This window comes from Megalobrama amblycephala, linkage group LG8, assembly GCF_018812025.1.
Source record: "Megalobrama amblycephala isolate DHTTF-2021 linkage group LG8, ASM1881202v1, whole genome shotgun sequence".
NCBI lineage: Eukaryota > Metazoa > Chordata > Actinopteri > Cypriniformes > Xenocyprididae > Megalobrama > Megalobrama amblycephala.
In genome coordinates, this window is record NC_063051.1 from 32384455 (window position 1) to 32404940 (window position 20486).

Genomic DNA, 20486 nt, shown 5'->3' on the forward strand with positions numbered 1-20486 from the left:
TGTGATTAATTAGTTAATTTTTTTTAATCGATTGACAGCACTAATAAATATATGCTGTGCTTTCCTCTCAATAATAAAATAAACACAGTTTCATTTGAAGGTCTTTATACAGTAGGTTGCTTTAAAGCAGCTTTACAGTATTAATCATGAAAAACAAGCGTCAGTGTCGCTTTCAATTCGAATTATAATTTCATTTTCTGCTATAAAGCAGTGTGTTCATGTTTTGACCTCAATGGACTGAACAGAAGAAATGAATCAGAGAAGATTTCCACATCAAAGAAGGCGGGGCTTCAGAGCCTGTCTGTTACGTAATCGGCATGAACCAGTGGTAGGGGAAAGTTTGCAGAATTCCTGAGACAAACTCCTAATGAACTTTGTTTTGGCCTCATTTTGTTCTAAATGACATTACACCAGTTTGTTCTTTGATTTCATTCAAAGTACAGTACAGTCCAAAAGTTTGGAACCACTAAAATTTTTAATGTTTTTAAAAGAAGTTTCGTCTGCTCACCAAGGCTACATTTATTTAATTAAAAATACAGTAAAAACAGTAATATTGTTAAATATTATTACAATTTAAAATAACTGTGTTCTATTTAAATATATTTGACAAAGTAATTTATTCCTGTGATGCAAAGCTGAATTTTCAGCATCGTTACTCCAGTCTTCAGTGTCACATGATCCTTCAGAAATCATTCTAATATGCTGATTTGCTGCTCAATAAACATTTATGATTATTTTCAATGTTGAAAACAGTTGTGTACTTTTTTTTTTCAGGATTCCTTGATGAATAGAAAGTTCAAAAGAACAGCATTTATCTGAAATACAAAGCTTCTGTAGCATTATACACTACCGTTCAAAAGTTTGGGGTCAGTAAGAATTTTTATTTTTATTTTTTTGAAAAGAAATGAAAGAAATGAATACTTTTATTCAGCAAGGATGCATTAAATCAATCAAAAGTGGCAGTAAAGACATTTATAATGTTACAAAAGATTAGATTTCAGATAAACACTGTTCTTTTGAACTTTCTATTCATCAAATAATCCTGAAAAAAAATATTGTACACAAATATTTTGTACAATTGTACACATGAAATGTTTCTTGAGCAGCAGATCAGCATATTAGAATGATTTCTGAAGGATCATGTGACACTGAAGACTGGAGTAATGATGCTGAAAATTCAGCTTTGCCAACACAGGAATAAATTACTTTGTGAAATATATTCAAATAGAAAACAGTTATTTTAAATTGTAATAATATTTCACAATATTACTGTTTTTTACTGTATTTTTAATTAAATAAATGTAGCCTTGGTGAGCAGACGAAACTTCTTTTAAAAACATTAAAAATCTTAGTGGTTCCAAACTTTTGGACTGTACTGTATTTCGGGGTTTAGCTTTACGCCAATGGAAACACATGGAATCAGAAATATATACACTAGCAGTTTACCCTGAATGTTTTGTTTTATGTATAATGTTCACCCGTTCTCTCTCTCTCTCTTGTGCTGCCCTTTGTAGATCGGATGGTAATAATGAATCATATATTTTTAAAAATTCATATTGTTGAATCAAAATTCAGTACACTTCAAGTGTCAGTGTTCTTTCTCATCCCGCACTCTTCCTCTTTGTCAGATCTCCACTGTGGAGGGCGGAACCAAGAGCGCTCTTTCAGATTCGCTGCATATTTTCAATGCCATCAGTGGCACGCCCAGCGGCTCCACCCTGCATGGCATGCCTAGCTCCGCCTCCTCCGTGTGACTTCTCACCCCTGGCCTTAAACCTCTGACCCTACCCACAGCCAGAGAGACGGACAGACTGAAATGCATCAAAAGCTAAAGAACAGGGAAAGAATAGTATTTCATTGTCAGCCTGGTTTCGACTCAGTCCGGAATGGATCGCCCATCAATCAGAATCCAGGACATGAGGATAGAGCAGCTGTGTCCGGTCTTTGGAATGGAAGTTATTATTCCCATATGACTGACTTTTGTTCTTTTCTTATCCACTCCAGTCCTCCGGTGTTTCCTGTAGAGACTATCACTTTTATTTCCTCAACCAGAACAACTTGAAAAATATGCCTTTTTACTTTCACATTCTTCATGTTTCCATGTACTCCCCCATTCCGGAAGTTCATTGCTGCTCTGTGCTGAGAGAGAGGCTGTGACATCACTTCCTGTGTCCGAGGCAGTAGCGGTCCATCGAGTGGTAGCAAAGAGAACACAACTGTGCTTTAGTGTAGCAGGAAGTTTGAGCTTTACTGTACAAAATACCCATGATCACCTGAGCCACTCTAGCTTTTTAGCCCACACTTCCATTTCCATATTTTTTCCTCTTGTTTTTGTTAAAAGCCAAGGAACAAGTGCTGTTTCTTTGTAGCTGAGGTGCAATAATTCTCTTTCTTTGTCTTGTTTTGGTTCCTGAAGATCTCTTGCCAAAGGCTAGATGTGAAATATATATATGGACAAAAGAATAAACAAGGATTTTTATAACCATTTATGTTTGTTTAAATGTAAATTGTTTTATATCGGGGGTTAGATATGGGGGGTATTTTTATTTAAAAGAATCTGTTCTGGAAAGATATTAATGTCCCTAAAATCTCTGAATAAAATGTATTATCTTACATAAGTTCTTGTGTTTTTCATTTTTCATCCCTGAAACATAATTTATGTTTATCTTTATTACTGTGAACTTTATTATTTACCAACTGAGATCCTCATTAGAACCTGATTTGTTTCCCTCATCTATACATATCTATATGTTTGGTTTATCGTGTTGCCTTTATCTCGACTGCAAAAACATAGGCCTATCATTCATGTTCTCATATATAATTGCTGACACTTTTAAAGCACCGTATACATTATAGTGTTTGGAAGAGATATTTTGACGTAGTATAAGATTGAGTTTTGTTTTTAAAGTGCGTTCTGAATAAAACCTGCTGACTTGCTCTCGATCTACACACACACACACACACACTCGCTCGTGCCGTACTGCCCCTGGCCCCTCTCCACCATTGTCGCCATTGTATCGCAGCAACATCTCTGTGTGGAGGAGGGCAGTTTGTTTACCTCACTCTTCCAATGAATTACACATCTCCAAACACCTTTCATCTAATGTGAGTCTTCGTGTCCAGGTTGTCTTCTGCTTTTCAGTGCACTTAGCTTATGTAAGCCATTTCAACATTGTTTAACAGCTGACAATGTGCTTTGTGAAAGTTTCGTTCACATCACTCCAACTTAACAGTCAGTAAATCCTATAATGTAAATGAGACGTGTATGCAGCTGCTGGGTTTGTCTCTGCCATTGGGGTTTTATCTGGACAAAGCAATAAATGGCATTATTGAGGTTATTAAGAACAGTCATGTGATGTGTTGACAATGTTTTGAAGTGCCAGCGTTATCTAGCATATCTAATCAACGTGCTTTCAGTTTGCTGTTTCAGCTAGAAGAGTTAATTATGATATTAAATCAGCCTCCATTTACCATTAAACTTAATTGGGAGTCATATTTTAAGGTTTTGTAAGATAAACAACACATTTTATCTACGCAGTAATAATTCTAACAACAGAAAAGTTTAAATGAAATGGTAAATTGAAATGGTTTTACAATAGTTAAAATAATATAAAAATAAGTATCACTATTTGTTGTTTCATGTTTAAATCTTTGATATATATATATATATAGACATCACAGTTACATCACTTGCTGCTGCGTGAGCATAGTGGTGACAGAAAAATAGCAGTAACAATTGGAAGAAAATGGGCAAAATCCACAAAATAAAAAAAATATAGTCTTCATTTTTATAAAATACCATCATTGAAGACACCCTTTGAAGCTAAACGGAGACGTTTATGTTGCAAATCACATACTGGACTGCAATGATTACTATTAAAGCATGAATTTGATGTAAATAGTAAGTCTACAAAATATTCACATATGCAATTCATAGGGGACATACATACACAGCAGTTACAGCATGAAATAATATTTAAACCTATAACATTTTACATAGATAACTTTTAAACATACAAAATTTTTATCTCACAATTCTGACTTTTTTTTTTTCTTATTTTATATCTCCCAGTTCTGACTTTATAACTCGCAATTGTGAGTTTACATCACAATTCTGAGGGGGGAAAAGTCAGAGTTGCAGGATATAAACTCTCAATTCTGAGGAAAAAAGAATGAGTATATCTCAGTATTCTGTTTTTCCTTCTAAGAATTGTGAGATATAAACTTGGATTTGCTAGGGAAAAAAAGTCAGAATTGTGAGAATTTTTGTATTTTGTAATTCCTTGGCTTCCACAGACTGCTACTGCAGAACTGTCATTTTCTGCCACCAGGTAGGCTCTACCCCAAAAAAAAACGTCATCGCTGTTGATAGGTCTATTTGTCCCCTACGGTACAGAAGTCACGGTTCGGTTCATGCAGTTAGGCGACGAATACAGTCAGTCACAGGTGATTCATACTTCAATCCAGAAGGGGGCGCACGCGGTAATACAATGCTGTTTGCTAACTGCAACAACAGGAAAAAGCACAGAATAAGAAAATGGCTGCATCCGAAAACTTAATAATGCTGCCTTCGGAGAACATATTCCAAGGTAGGCATCAAGGCACGTCCGAATCCAATGTTAGCTTTACTTCCTGTCTCCCGAGATGTCTTCATCTGATCAATTTTTGAAGGCAGCATAGATGTATACTTCACTGCCTTTGATATCCCACAATCCTGTGCGTTCCATTCTGTGACAGTTGAGCTAGAAAAATAAAGATGGCATCTGAAAGTTGTGTTTTCTGGTCAGTTTGTGTGTAAATGTATGGTTTTGACCAATGTTTTCCACTTCTGATGTAATTTCTAGCGAGAAATTACTACTTTGCTGTGGATCATTAAACTGTTACGCTGCCTCAGAAGTCTGTCCGAAATCAGTTTCGTGAGGTACCTTCATGCGCAAACGCTTCCTGCAGAGTCACTGCCTAGGCAGCAAGTCAGTTGCTTAACTTTTCGGATGCAGCCGATGTGACTAATCTCTCAACCAGTGTTTCAACAGCGGAAAGACGTCAATAAAACAGCTTGAGAATAATATCTCACATAGCATTACATTTACCTCAGGCAAGTCATTTACTGTCCACAGCATGTTAGTTCACTAGAGAAATGAACTCAACAGGGTAGCATTTCACTAAATATATACATTATATTAGCTTCTGTTTTTATTATATTTGCTTTACCTGTTAGTAATGTCTTAATATATGTTTAAATAAATTTGTCATGAAAACAAATTATGAGAGTAACTGTGTAAATGATTATTATATTTCAAAAAATAATTGCATTAAAAAATAATTGAAAAATAATTTTATAATTAGATTTATAAGTTAATGCAAAACCTGCCTCATGTGCAATTTACTTTTTTTTTCTTTTTTTTTTTTTTGAGTGTTATTATATCTAAAAAAAATAAACAGCAACTGAGTTTAATAGTTTGGGCTCTGTTGTTAATTGTAACCATTAATATTATAGTAATGTGCAAGAAAAGGCTCCCTGTATATAGTTTACAGCATTAGCTGAGACAGATTTTTTTGAATCCTTAAGAAAATGTTAGTTATAATTAAATTTATTTAAAGAGAGAAAAAAAAATTTTTTCAATAAACCACTGTTTAAATGTGATAGAGAGGATTTTTTCGTCGACTGAGAATCCAAAGACTGTTAGTGAGTTTTTGAAATGAGCGCATGCGTAAGAACAACCCCCCTCCTTCACAGCTCATTTCGAGGGAACGCCTCCCAAAACTCGTGCACGAGTATTGGAACACGAGTGTTTACCACCGGCATTCGCTGTGTCGTGTTAGTGGATTCATTATGTCGGACTCACCGCAGGTAACTCATAATCTGCAGTTGTTACTCCTGTCTCCTGACAAAAACATTGCATGCGGCGCCTGTAGAGTGTGGAAAGTTACTGGAGCGCGAAGCTGCGCTCGTCTCTCACAAGGAACGTCACGGCAGTGATTGACAAGCCAGAGGGCCAATCGTTTACGCGATGATCGCGTAAACGATTGGCTGATGTTTTTAAGGCCCTACCTCGTGCACAGATGATGTATATTAATATTATTACTTTCAGTGCACCTAATAAATAGTCTTTTATCAGTTAGTAAAGACAGTTTCAAGTAATATTGCAAAAATGTATAAAACAAAACATCCTCTTTAGCACCTTTAATAGAAAAAGAAGCAATTTTATGTTTAGTTTTCTCCCCCTGCTGTACCGAATCATGTTTGTGTGTACGTATATAAATATATATATATGGATAGGAGAACAATGTACTTTTCAGTGTATAGTTTTTTAGATTTTTGGAATGATGAAAAACATTAGTATATTAATTACTCATTAACTTGCCTGTCTTTATCACAAAGTTTTATCACAAAGTTTCTATCATTTGATTTGTTGTATAAATTGATAAGAGTGCCATAAATAACTAAACTGTTCCCCAATTGCCTCCTCCCACTCATACGCACACACAGTCACAGGTTACAAATGCTGTCATATACATTTACGTCAACCTCTTTTAAACCCAGCAGTGGCCAAGGAAACATAAGGACGCATTTTATGGTCCAGAGTCTATAAAACCTTGCTACCTGTGTCCCTCAGAGTACAGCTCTGTCTGTCCAAGGTGTGTGAGTGAGTGTGTGTGAGAGAGAGAGAGAGAGTGAGTGTGAGTGTGCATCTCTATACTAAAGGATATTCTTTACAAGAGGACCAGAATCCAGTCTCAGTCAAAGCAGTCATCATGGCAGGTGAGTAAACCTGGAGGTTTATGGGCACACAATAATAATAATTCCTGTTAACCTTGGATTTGTACATCTGCATTTATAGTCTATACATCTATATTTATAGAGTGAATGTGTGTATTCTTTGCTTAAACAAGATGATGCACAATTTGTGCAAGTATATGTTACAATGTGAAGACAACATTTTAATTCAACAAAATTCAAATCGAATCCATATTAGGACTATTTTAATGACTTTTCATTTTACATCATTTCTGCAGACAAAGATGGAAGAATTGCGAGGAGGCAAAGGGTGAGACCTCTAATCCCACATAATAACGCTTTATATATATATATATATATATATATATATATATATATATATATATATATATACATATATATATATATATATATATATATATATATATATATATATATATATATATATATATATATATATATATATATATATATACAGTACAGTCCAAAAGTTTGGAACCACTAAGATTTTTAATGTTTTTAAAAGAAGTTTCATCTGCTCACCAAGGCTACATTTATTTAATTAAAAATACAGTAAAAAACAGTAATATTGTGAAATATTATTACAATTTAAAATAACTGTGTACTATTTAAATATATTTCACAAAGTAATTTATTCCTGTGATGCAAAGCTGAATTTTCAGCATCGTTACTCCAGTCTTCAGTGTCACATGATCCTTCAGAAATCATTCTAATATGCTTATCTGCTGCTCAAGAAACATTTAATGTGTACAATTGTACAAAATATTTGTGTACAATATTTTTTTTCAGGATTATTTGATGAATAGAAAGTTCAAAAGACCAGTGTTTATCTGAAATCTAATCTTTTGTAACATTATAAATGTCTTTACTGCCACTTTTGATTGATTTAATGCATCCTTGCTGAATAAAAGTATTCATTTCTTTAATTTCTTTTCAAAAAAATAAAAATAAAAATTCTTACTGACCCCAAACTTTTGAACGGTAGTGTATAATGCTACAGAAGCTTTGTATTTCAGATAAATGCTGTTCTTTTGAACTTTCTATTCATCAAGGAATCCTGAAAAAAAAGTACACAACTGTTTTCAACATTGAAAATAATCATAAATGTTTCTTGAGCAGCAGATCAGCATATTAGAATGATTTCTGAAGGATCATGTGACACTGAAGACTGGAGTAACGATGCTGAAAATTCAGCTTTGCTTCACAGGAATAAATTACTTTGTCAAATATATTTAAATAGTACACAGTTATTTTAAATTGTAATAATTTTTCACAATATTACTGTTTTTTACTGTATTTTTAATTAAATAAATGTAGCCTTGGTGAGCAGACGAAACTTCTTTTAAAAACATTAAAAATCTTAGTGGTTCCAAACTTTTGGACTGTACTATATATATATATATATATATATATATATATATATATATATATATATATATATATATATATATATATATATATATATATATATATATATATATATATATATATAAGCATTGTTTTTTTATAGCATAATTTTATAAAAATATTTTAATTAATCTGTGATTTTTCATTGTAGCCAAGTTTCTTGGGATATCCTGTCAGTATATTTTTCATTGTGGTGAATGAGTTCTGTGAGCGATTCTCCTACTATGGCATGAAAGGTAAGACCAAACAATACACATATGAACGTTCATCGTCAGCTGTTTTACTTGTTCCTGCATAATACATGGTCTCACACAGCTGACTTTTTTCTTCTTGTCTCACATTATTTCCTCTGTCTATCTCTATTCCTTTCCTTCTTAACATTTCCATCTCTTGCTGTGCTTTTCTTTCCTGTCTGTGTTTTACAGCGGTGCTGGTGTTGTACTTCAAGTACTTTATTGGTTGGGACAATGATCTTTCCACCACCATCTACCACACCTTCGTGGCTCTGTGCTACCTTACACCCATCATGGGGGCCATAATTGCAGACTCATGGCTGGGCAAGTTCAAGTGAGTTTTAGAATAATGTTCGGAATGGGGTACTACTATCCCTATTAGGAATGCAGTATGCAGTATAACAAGTCAGGGATTTACAAACTGATTTAAGGACCCCCAACCATGATGATCCCCTTGTAACTGAACATTTGCCTACAAGTTCAAAGCGACTACATGTCATTCAAAAGTTTGGGGTCAGTAAGATTTTACTGTCTCTGGTGTCTCCAGAATGTGTCTGTGAAGTTTCAGCTCAAAATACCCCACAGATCATTTATTATAGCTTGTCAAATTCGCCCCTATTTGGGTGTGAGCAAAAACACACAGTTTTTGTGTGTGTCCCTTTAAATGCAAATGAGCTGCTGCTCCCGGCCGCTTTCCAGAAGGGGGCGGAGCTTTAACAGCTCATGCTTCGGTTGCTCAACAACAACAAAGCTGGAGAATCTCACGCAGCCAAAATGAGGATTGTCAGTAACGGTGTTCAGCCTTACATTGTTCAAACCGGAGTCGACACTGATGGAGAGACTCAGGAAGAAGTTACAACTTTTAGAATGAAACTGGATGTTGCGTGTTCTCGGGGGCTGGGTTTATGCAAATTTTGGGTTTTGTGATGTCACAAATTTTGTGATTTCCACCAAAAATACTAAGCAAAACAACATCGATAATAATAATAAGAAGAACATGAAGAATAAATGATTCCCGAGCAGCAAATCATAATAGAATGATTTCCGTAGGATCATGTGACACTGAAGACTGGCGTAATGAATGATGCTGAAAATTCAACTTTGCCATCACAGAAATAAATTACATTTCATGTCTTGACAACTCTCGGAATAGTTTGTAAAACACTGATGTAAATAGAATATGCTCAGTCTTGGCGGACTAGATCTGTTACGCTGCAGCTGCTGGATCTACTGTTGCTGCTGCAGAGCAAGTAAAGCCGCGGTCACACTAGACTTTGAACAAGTAATACATTCAAAATGTAAAAATATAGAACCTACACGACTTTACTGCAAAAATATCATTCTTTTAATTCAGCCAAGAGGTCATGCCATGATGAATCGATCTTCTACCCGGTCGCACGAATTCGCAGGTCAGAGTTCATCGAACTTGAAATTTGGAACGCAGCGAAATGCGAATTTTTTTCATACGAGCTTGCGTTTCCGGTCTGATGCATTCGCATGAGTTTAAATGGAAGTCAATGGAACGAAAAGTGCAGTGTGACCGCACCTTAAGACTTGCTTCTGCTAAATGCTCAGAACATAAAATTATAACGTGAATGAAAACATGCTGCTGCTAGAGAGAGGGAGACAATCCCCCATGGCAGATCTAGGCAGGTGGTGCTGGGGAAGTGGAGGAGTAAGAATTTGCATAGCTTGAAGAAATTCATTTGGATGTGTCATGGTTATAAAGGGAAATGGATACGTAAAATCAATTGGCTGAGAATGTTACATTAAACTAACCAACCGGAATGCGAATAGAGTTTCATGGCTGAACTATTCATTTAAACATACTAAATCAGAAGACAGTTCTTTTAAACAGTATGAATATTTCACAATATTGCCATTTTTACTGTATTTTTGATCAAATAAAAGAGCCTAAAACTTCGGTAGCACTGCGGTAGCATTTTACAGTCCTGTTCCACATGTTCATACTATGTACTTATTATAGCGATTACAATAACTAGGTAATAACTAGGTACTAACCCTGAACTTACCACTAAACCTAACCTTAACCCATGTAGTTACCTTATATTACTTTTATTTGCATAATGCATAATTAATTTTTTTCTCTGAAATTTAATTTGGATCCCCTAGCACCCACTTCCTGATATCCTCGGAGGTTTGTAAACACCTGCCGGGTAGATCGATTTATTGGAACAGAGGGACAGTTGAAACACAGTGTGCATCACTCCTTATCTGTGATTTTTGCTTCACACATCCATCCACTGAACGTAGATTACTGCCCATATGTGAAGCAAACATCTTGGGTAAGGAGTGATGTGTGCACACAAGTTAAGGTGTTTCAACTGTCCCTCTGTTCCAACTGGACATGACCTACAGTACAGTCCAAAAGTTTGGAACCACTAAGATTTTTAATGTTTTTAAAAGAAGTTTCGTCTGCTCACCAAGGCTACATTTATTTAATTAAAAATACAGTAAAAACAGTAATATTGTGAAATATTATTACAATTTAAAATAACTGTTTTCTATTTAAATATATTTGACAAAGTAATTTATTCCTGTGATGCAATGCTGAATTTTCAGCATCGTTACTCCAGTCTTCAGTGTCACATGATCCTTCAGAAATCATTCTAATATGCTGATTTGCTGCTCAAAAAACATTTATGATTATTTTCAATGTTGAAAACAGTTGTGTACTTTTTTTTTCCAGGATTCCTTGATGAATAGAAAGTTCAAAAGAACAGCATTTATCTGAAATACAAAGCTTCTGTAGCATTATACACTACCGCTCAAAAGTTTGGGGTCAGTAAGAATTTTATTTTTTTGAAAAGAAATTAAAGAAATGAATACTTTTATTCAGCAAGGATGCATTAAATCAATCAAAAGTGGCAGTAAAGACATTTATAATGTTACAAAAGATTAGATTTCAGATAAACACTGTTCTTTTGAACTTCCTATTCATCAAATAATCCTGAAAAAAAATATTGTACACAAATATTTTGTACAATTGTACACATTAAATGTTTCTTGAGCAGCAGATCAGCATATTAGAATGATTTCTGAAGGATCATGTGACACTGAAGACTGGAGTAACGATGCTGAAAATTCAGCTTTGCCAACACAGGAATAAATTACTTTGTGAAATATATTCAAATAGAAAACAGATATTTTAAATTGTAATAATATTTCACAATATTACTGTTTTTTACTGTATTTTTAATTAAATAAATGTAGCCTTGGTGAGCAGACGAAACTTCTTTTAAAAACATTAAAAATCTTAGTGGTTCCAAACTTTTGGACTGTACTGTATATAGTCAAAAGACATAGTCAACATTAGATTATGAATTTGATTTCTACTGGAATTCATGTGTACCCTCATCTCAATTTTTCGCAGGACTATCGTGTACCTGTCCGTAGTGTACACCTTTGGCCAGGTGATCATGGCTGTCAGTTCCATCCATGACATCACAGACAGCGACAAAGACGGTGTTCCTGACAACATGACCCTCCATGTGTGAGTTACCGCTTGGGACATGCTTTATCATTAACAAATCGGAAAAAGATGTTATTATTGTGAGCCAAAGAACATTAATAAGCAAAAAAGCATGCTGTTCATTAGGTGCCACATAAAACAAACATGATCAGAGTGTCTTTAGCGTGAATTTTGATATTTCCTCTCTTTTATTTTAGTGCCTTGTCCATGCTGGGACTCATCCTCATCGCCTTGGGAACTGGAGGTATTAAACCCTGTGTGGCAGCGTTTGGAGGAGATCAGTTTGAAGATCACCAGGCATGTGGATTCTTATACAAACATGTGCACACACACACACACCCCTAATCATATATTAAAGAGGATGAAGTGAATTTGAGTACAGCAGCACATTCTTGTGTCTGTTATCATCTCAAGGTTAAGTCTCTGATATTGAGTGCCAGAGATGAACAAATAGAGATACTGAAGTGATTCGTAGACTCCTACACCCCCTCCGCCCCACCACAGAGACGTGAGGTCTAAAGGCCAGTGGTCAAAGTGTGAATCATTGAAGCCGAATGTTACAGTATGAGGAAAGCTAATGTAACTATGAGGGTAATAGATATATCAACATTCCTCAAACTGTAACATTTTTCCACACACACTTGCATGTTTCCAGGCAGTGCAAACTTTTGAGGCACTTTTCAAATGCTGAACAAGATAAGAGAAATTAATCATTTTATTCTGCAAGGATGCATTAAATTGATCAAGAGTGACAGTAAAGACTTTCGCATTGTTAAACATTGTTCTATTTATCAAAGAATCCTTATCTCAGTTTCCACAAAATATTAAGCAGCACAACTTTTTTCGACATTGATAATAATGGGAAATGTTTCTTGAGCAGCAAATCAGCATATTAGAATGATTTCTGAAGGATCATGTGACACTGAAGACTGGAGAAATGATGCTGAAAATTCAGCTTTGATCACAGGAATAAATTACATTTTTAAATATATTAAAATAGTAAACAGTTGCTTTAACTTATAGTATTAATGTTTTACTGTATTTTTGATCACATAAATGCAGCACATTGATGAGCACAAAGACTCTCAAAACATTTAAAAAATGATATGTATATATGATGTTAATAATTTTTTATTTTATTTCAGGAAAAACAAAGAAGTACTTTCTTCTCCATATTTTATCTGTCCATTAACGCTGGCAGTCTTCTCTCCACTCTCATCACACCAATTCTGAGATGTGTGTATATTGCATTTTTTTTTTTTTTACATTTGTTATTACATTTTTCATGGTGAATTGGTAATACACATATAAACAATCTATCTTGTCATTGTGTATATTTGTTTTGTTTTTCAGCTCAAGAGTGCGGTATCTACTCAAAGCGGAGCTGTTTCCCTCTCGCTTTTGGGGTCCCTGCAGCTCTCATGGTGGTTGCTCTTAGTAAGGATTTAATTTATTTAATGTTGACATGTGCAATACCATTTTTGACCACTCGATGGCAGCCTTGATTGACTGAGGTTATTCTCTTTCTCTGTGCAGTTGTGTTCATCTCAGGCCATAGCATGTACATTATGGAATCCCCCAAGGGCAACATCCTACTAAAAGTCATGAAATGCATTGCAGTAAGAGCACTGACAACATTATATTATTTACTTTAAAAAAAAAAACAGCATTTAAGTTTTTGGCCAAACGAAAGACTTCTCAATTAGGCCTACAGTTCACTTTCCATTCATAGACCATGAAACTTATCTGTTTGATAAACACCAATCAGACTTAATATGCAGATATTATAATGATGTCACCACCGACATCAGTGAACTTTTAAAACTTAGTTAAAATATGTGTAAAGCTTATAAAAAACAAAAATGAATACACTTTAACCTTAAAGGGTCTAAAACCAAGTCTGAGCTGTAAAGTGTTAGTTCACCCAAAAATTAAATTTCTGTCATTAATTACTCCCCCTTGTGTTGTTCCAAACCCGTAAGACCATCTTTCATCTTCGGAACACAAATTAAGATGTTTTTGAACATCAATAGAAAGCAATGTAATAACCGTCATTAAAGGTCCAGAAGAGAGCTGGTGTTCGGACACCAGGGGACATTATTTTTGTGCACAAAAAAGTACTTATTGCTTCATAACATTAAAGTTTAACCTCTGTAGTCATGATGATTATTTTAACGCTGTCTTTAATACCTTTCTGCACCTTGAATGACGGTAATGGGGGATAAAAAAAAACTTTCATCAAAAATATCTTAATTTGTGTTCTGAAGATGAATTAAGGTTTTATGGGTTTGGAACGACATGAGGATAAGTACTTAATGAGAGAAATTTCATTTTTTGGTGAACTAACCCTTCAAGCACTCTAAGACAGAAAGTATACTTCGTTTTTTTACGTACGCGGCTACGCGCACAGTCGAACGCAGTCGACGCACAGCCTTCCAAAGTATTGTAGGCGTACACAGGCGTTCGACGCATGCGCAAATTTTAACACCTCTAATGAATTACAACCCATATAAACATCTTTGTATTCTTTCATGCTATAGTTGTACAAATGAGGGCACTTTCTAACCTCTAGTCTCTGTAGGCCTCCATTGTTGCTGTAACTTGCATGCATTCGGGTCTGTTCTGTTTATGCAGTTTTTCTTCGACTACCTTGTGAATCGACGCCCCCATGGCGCGGTTTCCACCTTGTGGATAAAATAATTACTGCTAAATAATTTAAATGCGCATGTGCGACCCAAAAATTCGGCGGTGCGCGTACTATTCTGATGACGAATTTTGCGTCACGCGCACTGTACGCTGACCCTCGCGTACGCGTAAAAAGTGAAGTATACTTTGGCCTTAACTCTCTAACATGTACAATAACTACAGTTTTTAACGCTTCATATGTAATAGACCCATTTCACAGACGTAAATCCTGCAAAGTGTTTTATATTTTAATTTTTTTTTAAATGTATATGTATATTTATAACACTATACTTAGTATTATATTACCTTTGCATCAAATTACAAAAGAATAGTTAACGCTGAGGGCGTTTCTAACACAGCAGCTATGGGAGTGACAGTAAACATGACTGCTGTTATCAATTGCTTTGTATTTTTTATCTTTCTAACTTTTTTAAGTTGTAATGTGGAGTTTTTCTTTTGCTATATTTGAGCAAATGGAAACACAAAAAAGAAACCCGAAAATGTAAAAAGGGTCTATTGTTGTGGTACACAACATCAAGTCACATGGTAAAGCACTATCCAGTCTAACTATATGATTTTTGTCATTTCTCTTCTACAGTTTGCACTTAATAACCGTTTTAATCACCGCGGTAGGCAATTCCCCAGGAGAAGGCACTGGATGGACTGGGCGGAAGAGAGATATGATGTATGTTACATAATATGACACACAATATGCACTGATTATGTAAAAACTTTAACTTTGAATACAGGAAGATGTTCACACAGACCTGGACTGATATAATGAGACACTGTCTCTGTCTCTGTACAGAAACTCCTGATTGCTCAGGTGAAGATGGTATTGAAGGTGCTGTTCCTCTATATCCCTCTGCCAATGTTCTGGGCCTTATTTGACCAGCAGGTCAGTCTACAAACACACAGTGATGTTACAAATGCCATACTCAAGTATGTGTTCTTACACAAACACTCGTCTGTTTTCCAGCTTGATGTTAAATATGAGTTGTGTTGTCTTTCCAGGGCTCCCGTTGGACTCTTCAGGCCACCACTATGGATGCTAACTTTGTAAGTTCAAAAAAGCTTTGCATTTTAATTGTCACATATATCAGTTCAGTTATATTTTATTATATTCTCTCTCTCTCTCTGTCCTTATAGGGAGCATTTGTAATTCAGCCAGATCAGATGCAGGTTTGTTTTGTGTCTATTACTATTATTGTATCCTGATTAATAAAATAATATGTGATATTACATTATTATATGCATATTCATTTGATCAAAAATACAGTAAAAACCGTAATATTGTGAAATAATAATATGATTTAAAATAACTGCTTTATATTTTCATATATTTTATTTATTCCTGTGATGTGAAAGCTGAATTTTCAGCATCATTACTTCAGTGTCACATGATCCTTCAGAAATCACTTTAATATACATATTATTCTATATATATATATATATATATATATATATAATTCTAACAGTGCATTTACACTCACACATGTGAACTGATGTCATCATTTGTGTTCTGGCGCAGATCGTGAACCCCATACTGATTGTGATTATGGTGCCGATCATGGACTCTGCAGTGTACCCACTTATCAAACTGTGCCGTATTAATTTCACGTAAGTGCTGGGTAACTGGTATTGAAGTTGCACTTGTGATTTAGACAAGACATGTTATTTGATTGTGCTATTTGACGTTATTTCCAGGCCCCTTCGGAGGATGACTGTCGGTATGCTGCTCGCGGCGTTGGCATTTGTGGCTGCTGCTCTTTTGCAGATTCAAATTGACGTAAGTAACAAACAGATATGTTGCAATAACATCTCACAAACTACACCTGATGCTTCATTGAGCTTGAAGATTGTTATTTGTACTGCATGCTTATTGGCTTGATTTATGCCTTATCTTTCTGGCACAATAATCATCACAATGCATTCTCAGCGAAGAAAATAAATTGTACATTTCTGACATGCCTGTCTTGTAATCCAACAGAGAACAATGCCCAAGTTCCCTTCAAGCTCTCAAACCCAGGTGAAGTTCCTGAACATGGAGAACACATCGCTGCCTGTTTTAGTGGAGGGGCAAGAACAATTTGTTGTTCCTGGTTTTAATGTAAGTCCACACAATGACACATCAAATTTAACCAAACTGTGTTTAAAAACCAGAATTAAAAGAAAGTAACAAATGTGTAAACGATGGGAATTTTGGTGATATAGACTCTTAGACAACTTTCCCACATTTGACACACAATAAAACACTCTTAATTGATATTATTAACCATTCATATTTTTCTTCACTGATACGGATGCCTACTTGGTAACCAAGTACACTAAATTTAGAAAAAAACTTTATTTGGGGCAGAATTGTTTATTATGGTTAACATTACAACTGAGAGACAGCCATCATTTTGGATTTTAAAAATAAATAAATAATGAAATGCTTCATATTTATTTCATTTGAATTGAAAGCATGATTTTAAAAAAATATATATATAAGTTTAATGTGTTTAATGTGAACTTCATACACTTCTATTCAAATGTCTGGGGTCAGTAGAAATCAATAGTTTTATTAAACAAAGATGCATTTTACACTTTTATATTTATTTTACATAAAAAAAACCTTTTTATTCATAATAAAAAATAAATATCATGGTTTCCAGTATTAAGTATTAAGCAGCACAATTGTTTTCAACATTGATGTAATAATAATAATAATAATAATAAATGTTTCTTGAGCAGCAAATCAGCATATTAGAATGATTTCTGAAGGATCATGTGACACTGAAGACTGGAGTAATGATGCTGAAAATTCAGCTTTAATCACAGGAATAAATTACTTTTTAAAAAATTGTAATACTATTTTACAATATTACTGTTTTATTGTATTTTTTGATCAAATAAATGCAGCTGTGGGGATCATAAAAGACTTCTTTCAAAAACATAAATAATTCTGACCAACCCCAAACTATTTAATGGTAGTGCATGTCCAAAAAAAAAAAAAAAACTTGCAATCTGTTAGTTTTCATAAAAACCAACCCTTGGGACATAAATATGTCTTTACATGTAGGGAGAACTGTATGTAAACTGTACATAAACTCTTTTATGTTGTTGTGCTCCTCCAGGCCTCAAATGACTATATGACACTTGACAACATTACGAACGTTGCAGTCTCTGTGGGAGGAAGAAATAAGACAGCTTATTTCCTGAAGGAAAGGAGGCACACGGTTTTAATAAATGCTGATGGAATAATAAAGACTGTAAGTGCTAATCTTGGTATTGTCTTAAATATCTGTTTTTGTAGTTTTAATGTGATGAGGAGAACTGTGGCGTTGTGTTCATGTGTTCTGATCAACCCTTTATTTTCATTTACAGCTCTTTGACGCAACTGAGAAACCGAGTCTAGGCATGAATGGCATCAGGTTTAGTGCATTTCTTAATTATTATTTTTTTACATATTGAAAATGAGTGCCTAATTCAAATTCATTAACATCAAACATATGTTTTAGGTTTGTGAATGGTTTTAGGACTCGGCTGAACATCACAGAAAAGTCTGATGAGCTGGGTTTCCTCTCTCCCTTAGAAGGATCAAGATACTTAATGGTTCACCATGGCAAGTACGTGCTGCTGTGTTACAAATATAGAAAACATACACAATAGCTGTTGATTAAAAAATGCAGACCAAACAAGTTGCTAGGCTGCTTCTTCTAATTTGATGTCGCTTCCCCAGAGTCGAATTTACTATCTGGAATGAAGATGGACAGAACTGCACATACATCATGCAGCTGGGCTTTGGAAGCTCCTACACACTCCTGATCCCCAGCACCTTTATTTTCGGACAAAATGTAAGTCACAGTTTTACAGCTACAGATTATAGTGTGAACACTATTAGAAAGTAAGGCAATATACATATATATATATATATATGTGTGTGTGTGTGTGTGTGTGTGTGTGTCAAATCGATTAAGCACATAACATTTGTAAATAAATAATGGGTATGTATATTCAAATTAAATAATTGCATCTAACCTAAAACATATATACTATAAAACATACCTACATATATATAGTGTGTGTGTGTGTATATATACATATATTACACTCAAACACACATAAAAAAAAAAAAAAAAAAAAAACTTGGAAACAAGCAGCTTTGTCATAATTACAGCAGAAAAACCAGAGGAAATTACCTGATATTAGAGGGCCTTTGAATATTTTGTCAGATTATGAGGGGCAAAAAGATTGAGAAGCACTGCTTCAATCTACAGATGACTTACTGTACCTAGTGGCTACCTAAGAGATCTAGCCATGTTTTGGTTTGTTGTGCATCTCAAAAGTGGAAATAACATAGCAGCCTCTCTGAATGTGTGCAGTGTGGCGACACCATTAAAGCCGTACAGGATATTGAGCCGAACAGCATCCACATAGCCTGGCAGATCATTCAGTACTTCTTGATGACCTGCGGAGAAGTGGTCTTCTCTGTCACCGGTCTGGACTTCTCCTATGCACAGGTACAGAGTGCTCTCTGTAACTCTCAACATTGAGAAAGATTCAAATCAACAATGTTTTTTTACATCATGTCTCATAACTTGGCTGTGTTCTCTTAAGGCACCAAGCAATATGAAGTCAGTCCTCCAGGCTGGTTGGCTGTTGACTGTCGCTGTGGGGAACATCATCGTGCTCATCGTGGCTGAGGCAGGCTCACTTCCAGATCAGGTATACCACTACTCTCCTTTGTTTTGTTTGATAAAATCCTAGTCAAAATCACTTATTGTTGGCTCATCGGTATGCATTGCATCATTCTAGTGGGCAGAATACTTGCTGTTTGCATCTCTCCTGGTGGCTGTGAGTATCGTCTTTGCCATCATGGCTTACTTCTTCACCTACACTGACCCGGCAGAAATCGAGTCTAAATTTATAGAGCTCGAGCCAGAAGATGAGAAAAAGAAAGGGCTTGAAATGATGATGAAAGACAATGTGGCGTACGTACAGAGCGAGAACACAGACTTCAAACAAACGAAGATCTAGACACATCGCTCGTTTTTTTTTTTTTTTTCTCCTGATCTGTGGATTAAAAGTGTTGGTGTTCCCTTTACTACTGATCGAAGAACTGATTCACCATGGAAAAGACAATCAGCCCAAGAAAAAGCAAATTCTATCTAAAATTGAATGGTGTTTGGGACACCGACCAAGGGCAGAAGGTTTGGTATTTTCAGAGAGGATCAGACTGTTAAGATCAATGTTGAAGTGGCCGTGTGTCACTCTCACGCGTGTTGGTGCCTTTGCTGGCGGGTTTTATTTATAAGTGTATTATGTATATATCACAGATAGTATAATATATAATATCAGTAAAGAGAGTAGAAACAATTGATGCTCTTTTTAGGCAAAAAAAAAAAAAAACATGCAATTTACCCTTATTATGGAAAACCAGTTTAAATGGAAACTGAAGAGTGGAAGTACATCACACTGCTATTAATTCTAATGTGAATGCTGATTCCATCTTGTACTTCAAGCAACATTTGTCCTGTTTTTGTAATTGTGGATTGAATCTTCTAAAGTGCCTCTAAATAATTTGTACTAATAGCCATTCATCTATACCAAGTAACGGGTAAGAGCAATTCATTTTCGCCATAGTCAATGCTGTTATTTTGTGACTAGATTTGCATCATTTGAAGGGGTTACAATAAAAACGTTGCATACCACTATGAGCATTATAGTTCAGTGTTTCCTGGATGTATTTTAAAAATTTTTTTTTTTTTTCTACACAACACTGTAAAAGGATTTTAAACTATATTGGGTTCAATAAGCTATGAAATCAACTTTTGATGAAGTGCTTCAATAAAAATATATCTACCATACTTCTGCCTTTCAATGAAGTGTTTTGCCATTAAAAATAAGTAGATAAAATGTAATA

General features: G+C 34.9%; 2 protein-coding genes across 10 annotated transcripts in view; both read left to right on the forward strand.

The window, feature by feature from the left end:
- The window catches only part of dock9b (dedicator of cytokinesis 9b), a 122908-nt gene extending 120290 nt beyond the window's left edge, over nucleotides 1–2618 (forward strand). For 8 of the 9 annotated variants that reach the window (XM_048200616.1, XM_048200621.1, XM_048200619.1 and 5 more), the window contains one exon: nucleotides 1629–2618. In XM_048200616.1, coding sequence (XP_048056573.1) covers nucleotides 1629–1754 — 126 coding nt within the window. In that variant the 3' untranslated portion in view covers nucleotides 1755–2618. Of the gene's footprint in view, nucleotides 1–1514; nucleotides 1523–1628 lie in introns of all 9 variants that reach the window. The other variant, XM_048200617.1, reaches the window with a different exon arrangement.
- Nucleotides 2619–6533: 3915 nt separating this feature from the next.
- On the forward strand, nucleotides 6534–20274 carry slc15a1b (solute carrier family 15 member 1b). Its single transcript, XM_048200622.1, has 23 exons — nucleotides 6534–6763; nucleotides 7018–7049; nucleotides 8319–8403; nucleotides 8593–8734; nucleotides 11795–11914; nucleotides 12091–12190; nucleotides 13039–13129; nucleotides 13247–13330; nucleotides 13430–13512; nucleotides 15177–15263; nucleotides 15387–15476; nucleotides 15593–15637; nucleotides 15728–15760; nucleotides 16110–16198; nucleotides 16286–16367; nucleotides 16569–16688; nucleotides 17698–17832; nucleotides 17948–17994; nucleotides 18082–18189; nucleotides 18303–18417; nucleotides 18946–19083; nucleotides 19181–19288; nucleotides 19379–20274. The coding sequence occupies exons 1-23, from the start codon at nucleotides 6757–6759 to the stop codon at nucleotides 19598–19600; spliced, it is 2163 nt and encodes a 720-aa protein (XP_048056579.1). The 5' UTR covers nucleotides 6534–6756; the 3' UTR covers nucleotides 19601–20274.
- The last annotated feature ends 212 nt before the right edge of the window (nucleotides 20275–20486 follow it).

Coding starts and splice junctions, on each gene's coding strand:
- slc15a1b (XM_048200622.1), top strand. Junction 15,264..15,386: donor GGGCGGAAGAGAGATATGAT/GTATGTTACATA, acceptor GTCTCTGTACAG/AAACTCCTGATTGCTCAGGT. Junction 15,638..15,727: donor CCACTATGGATGCTAACTTT/GTAAGTTCAAAA, acceptor CTGTCCTTATAG/GGAGCATTTGTAATTCAGCC.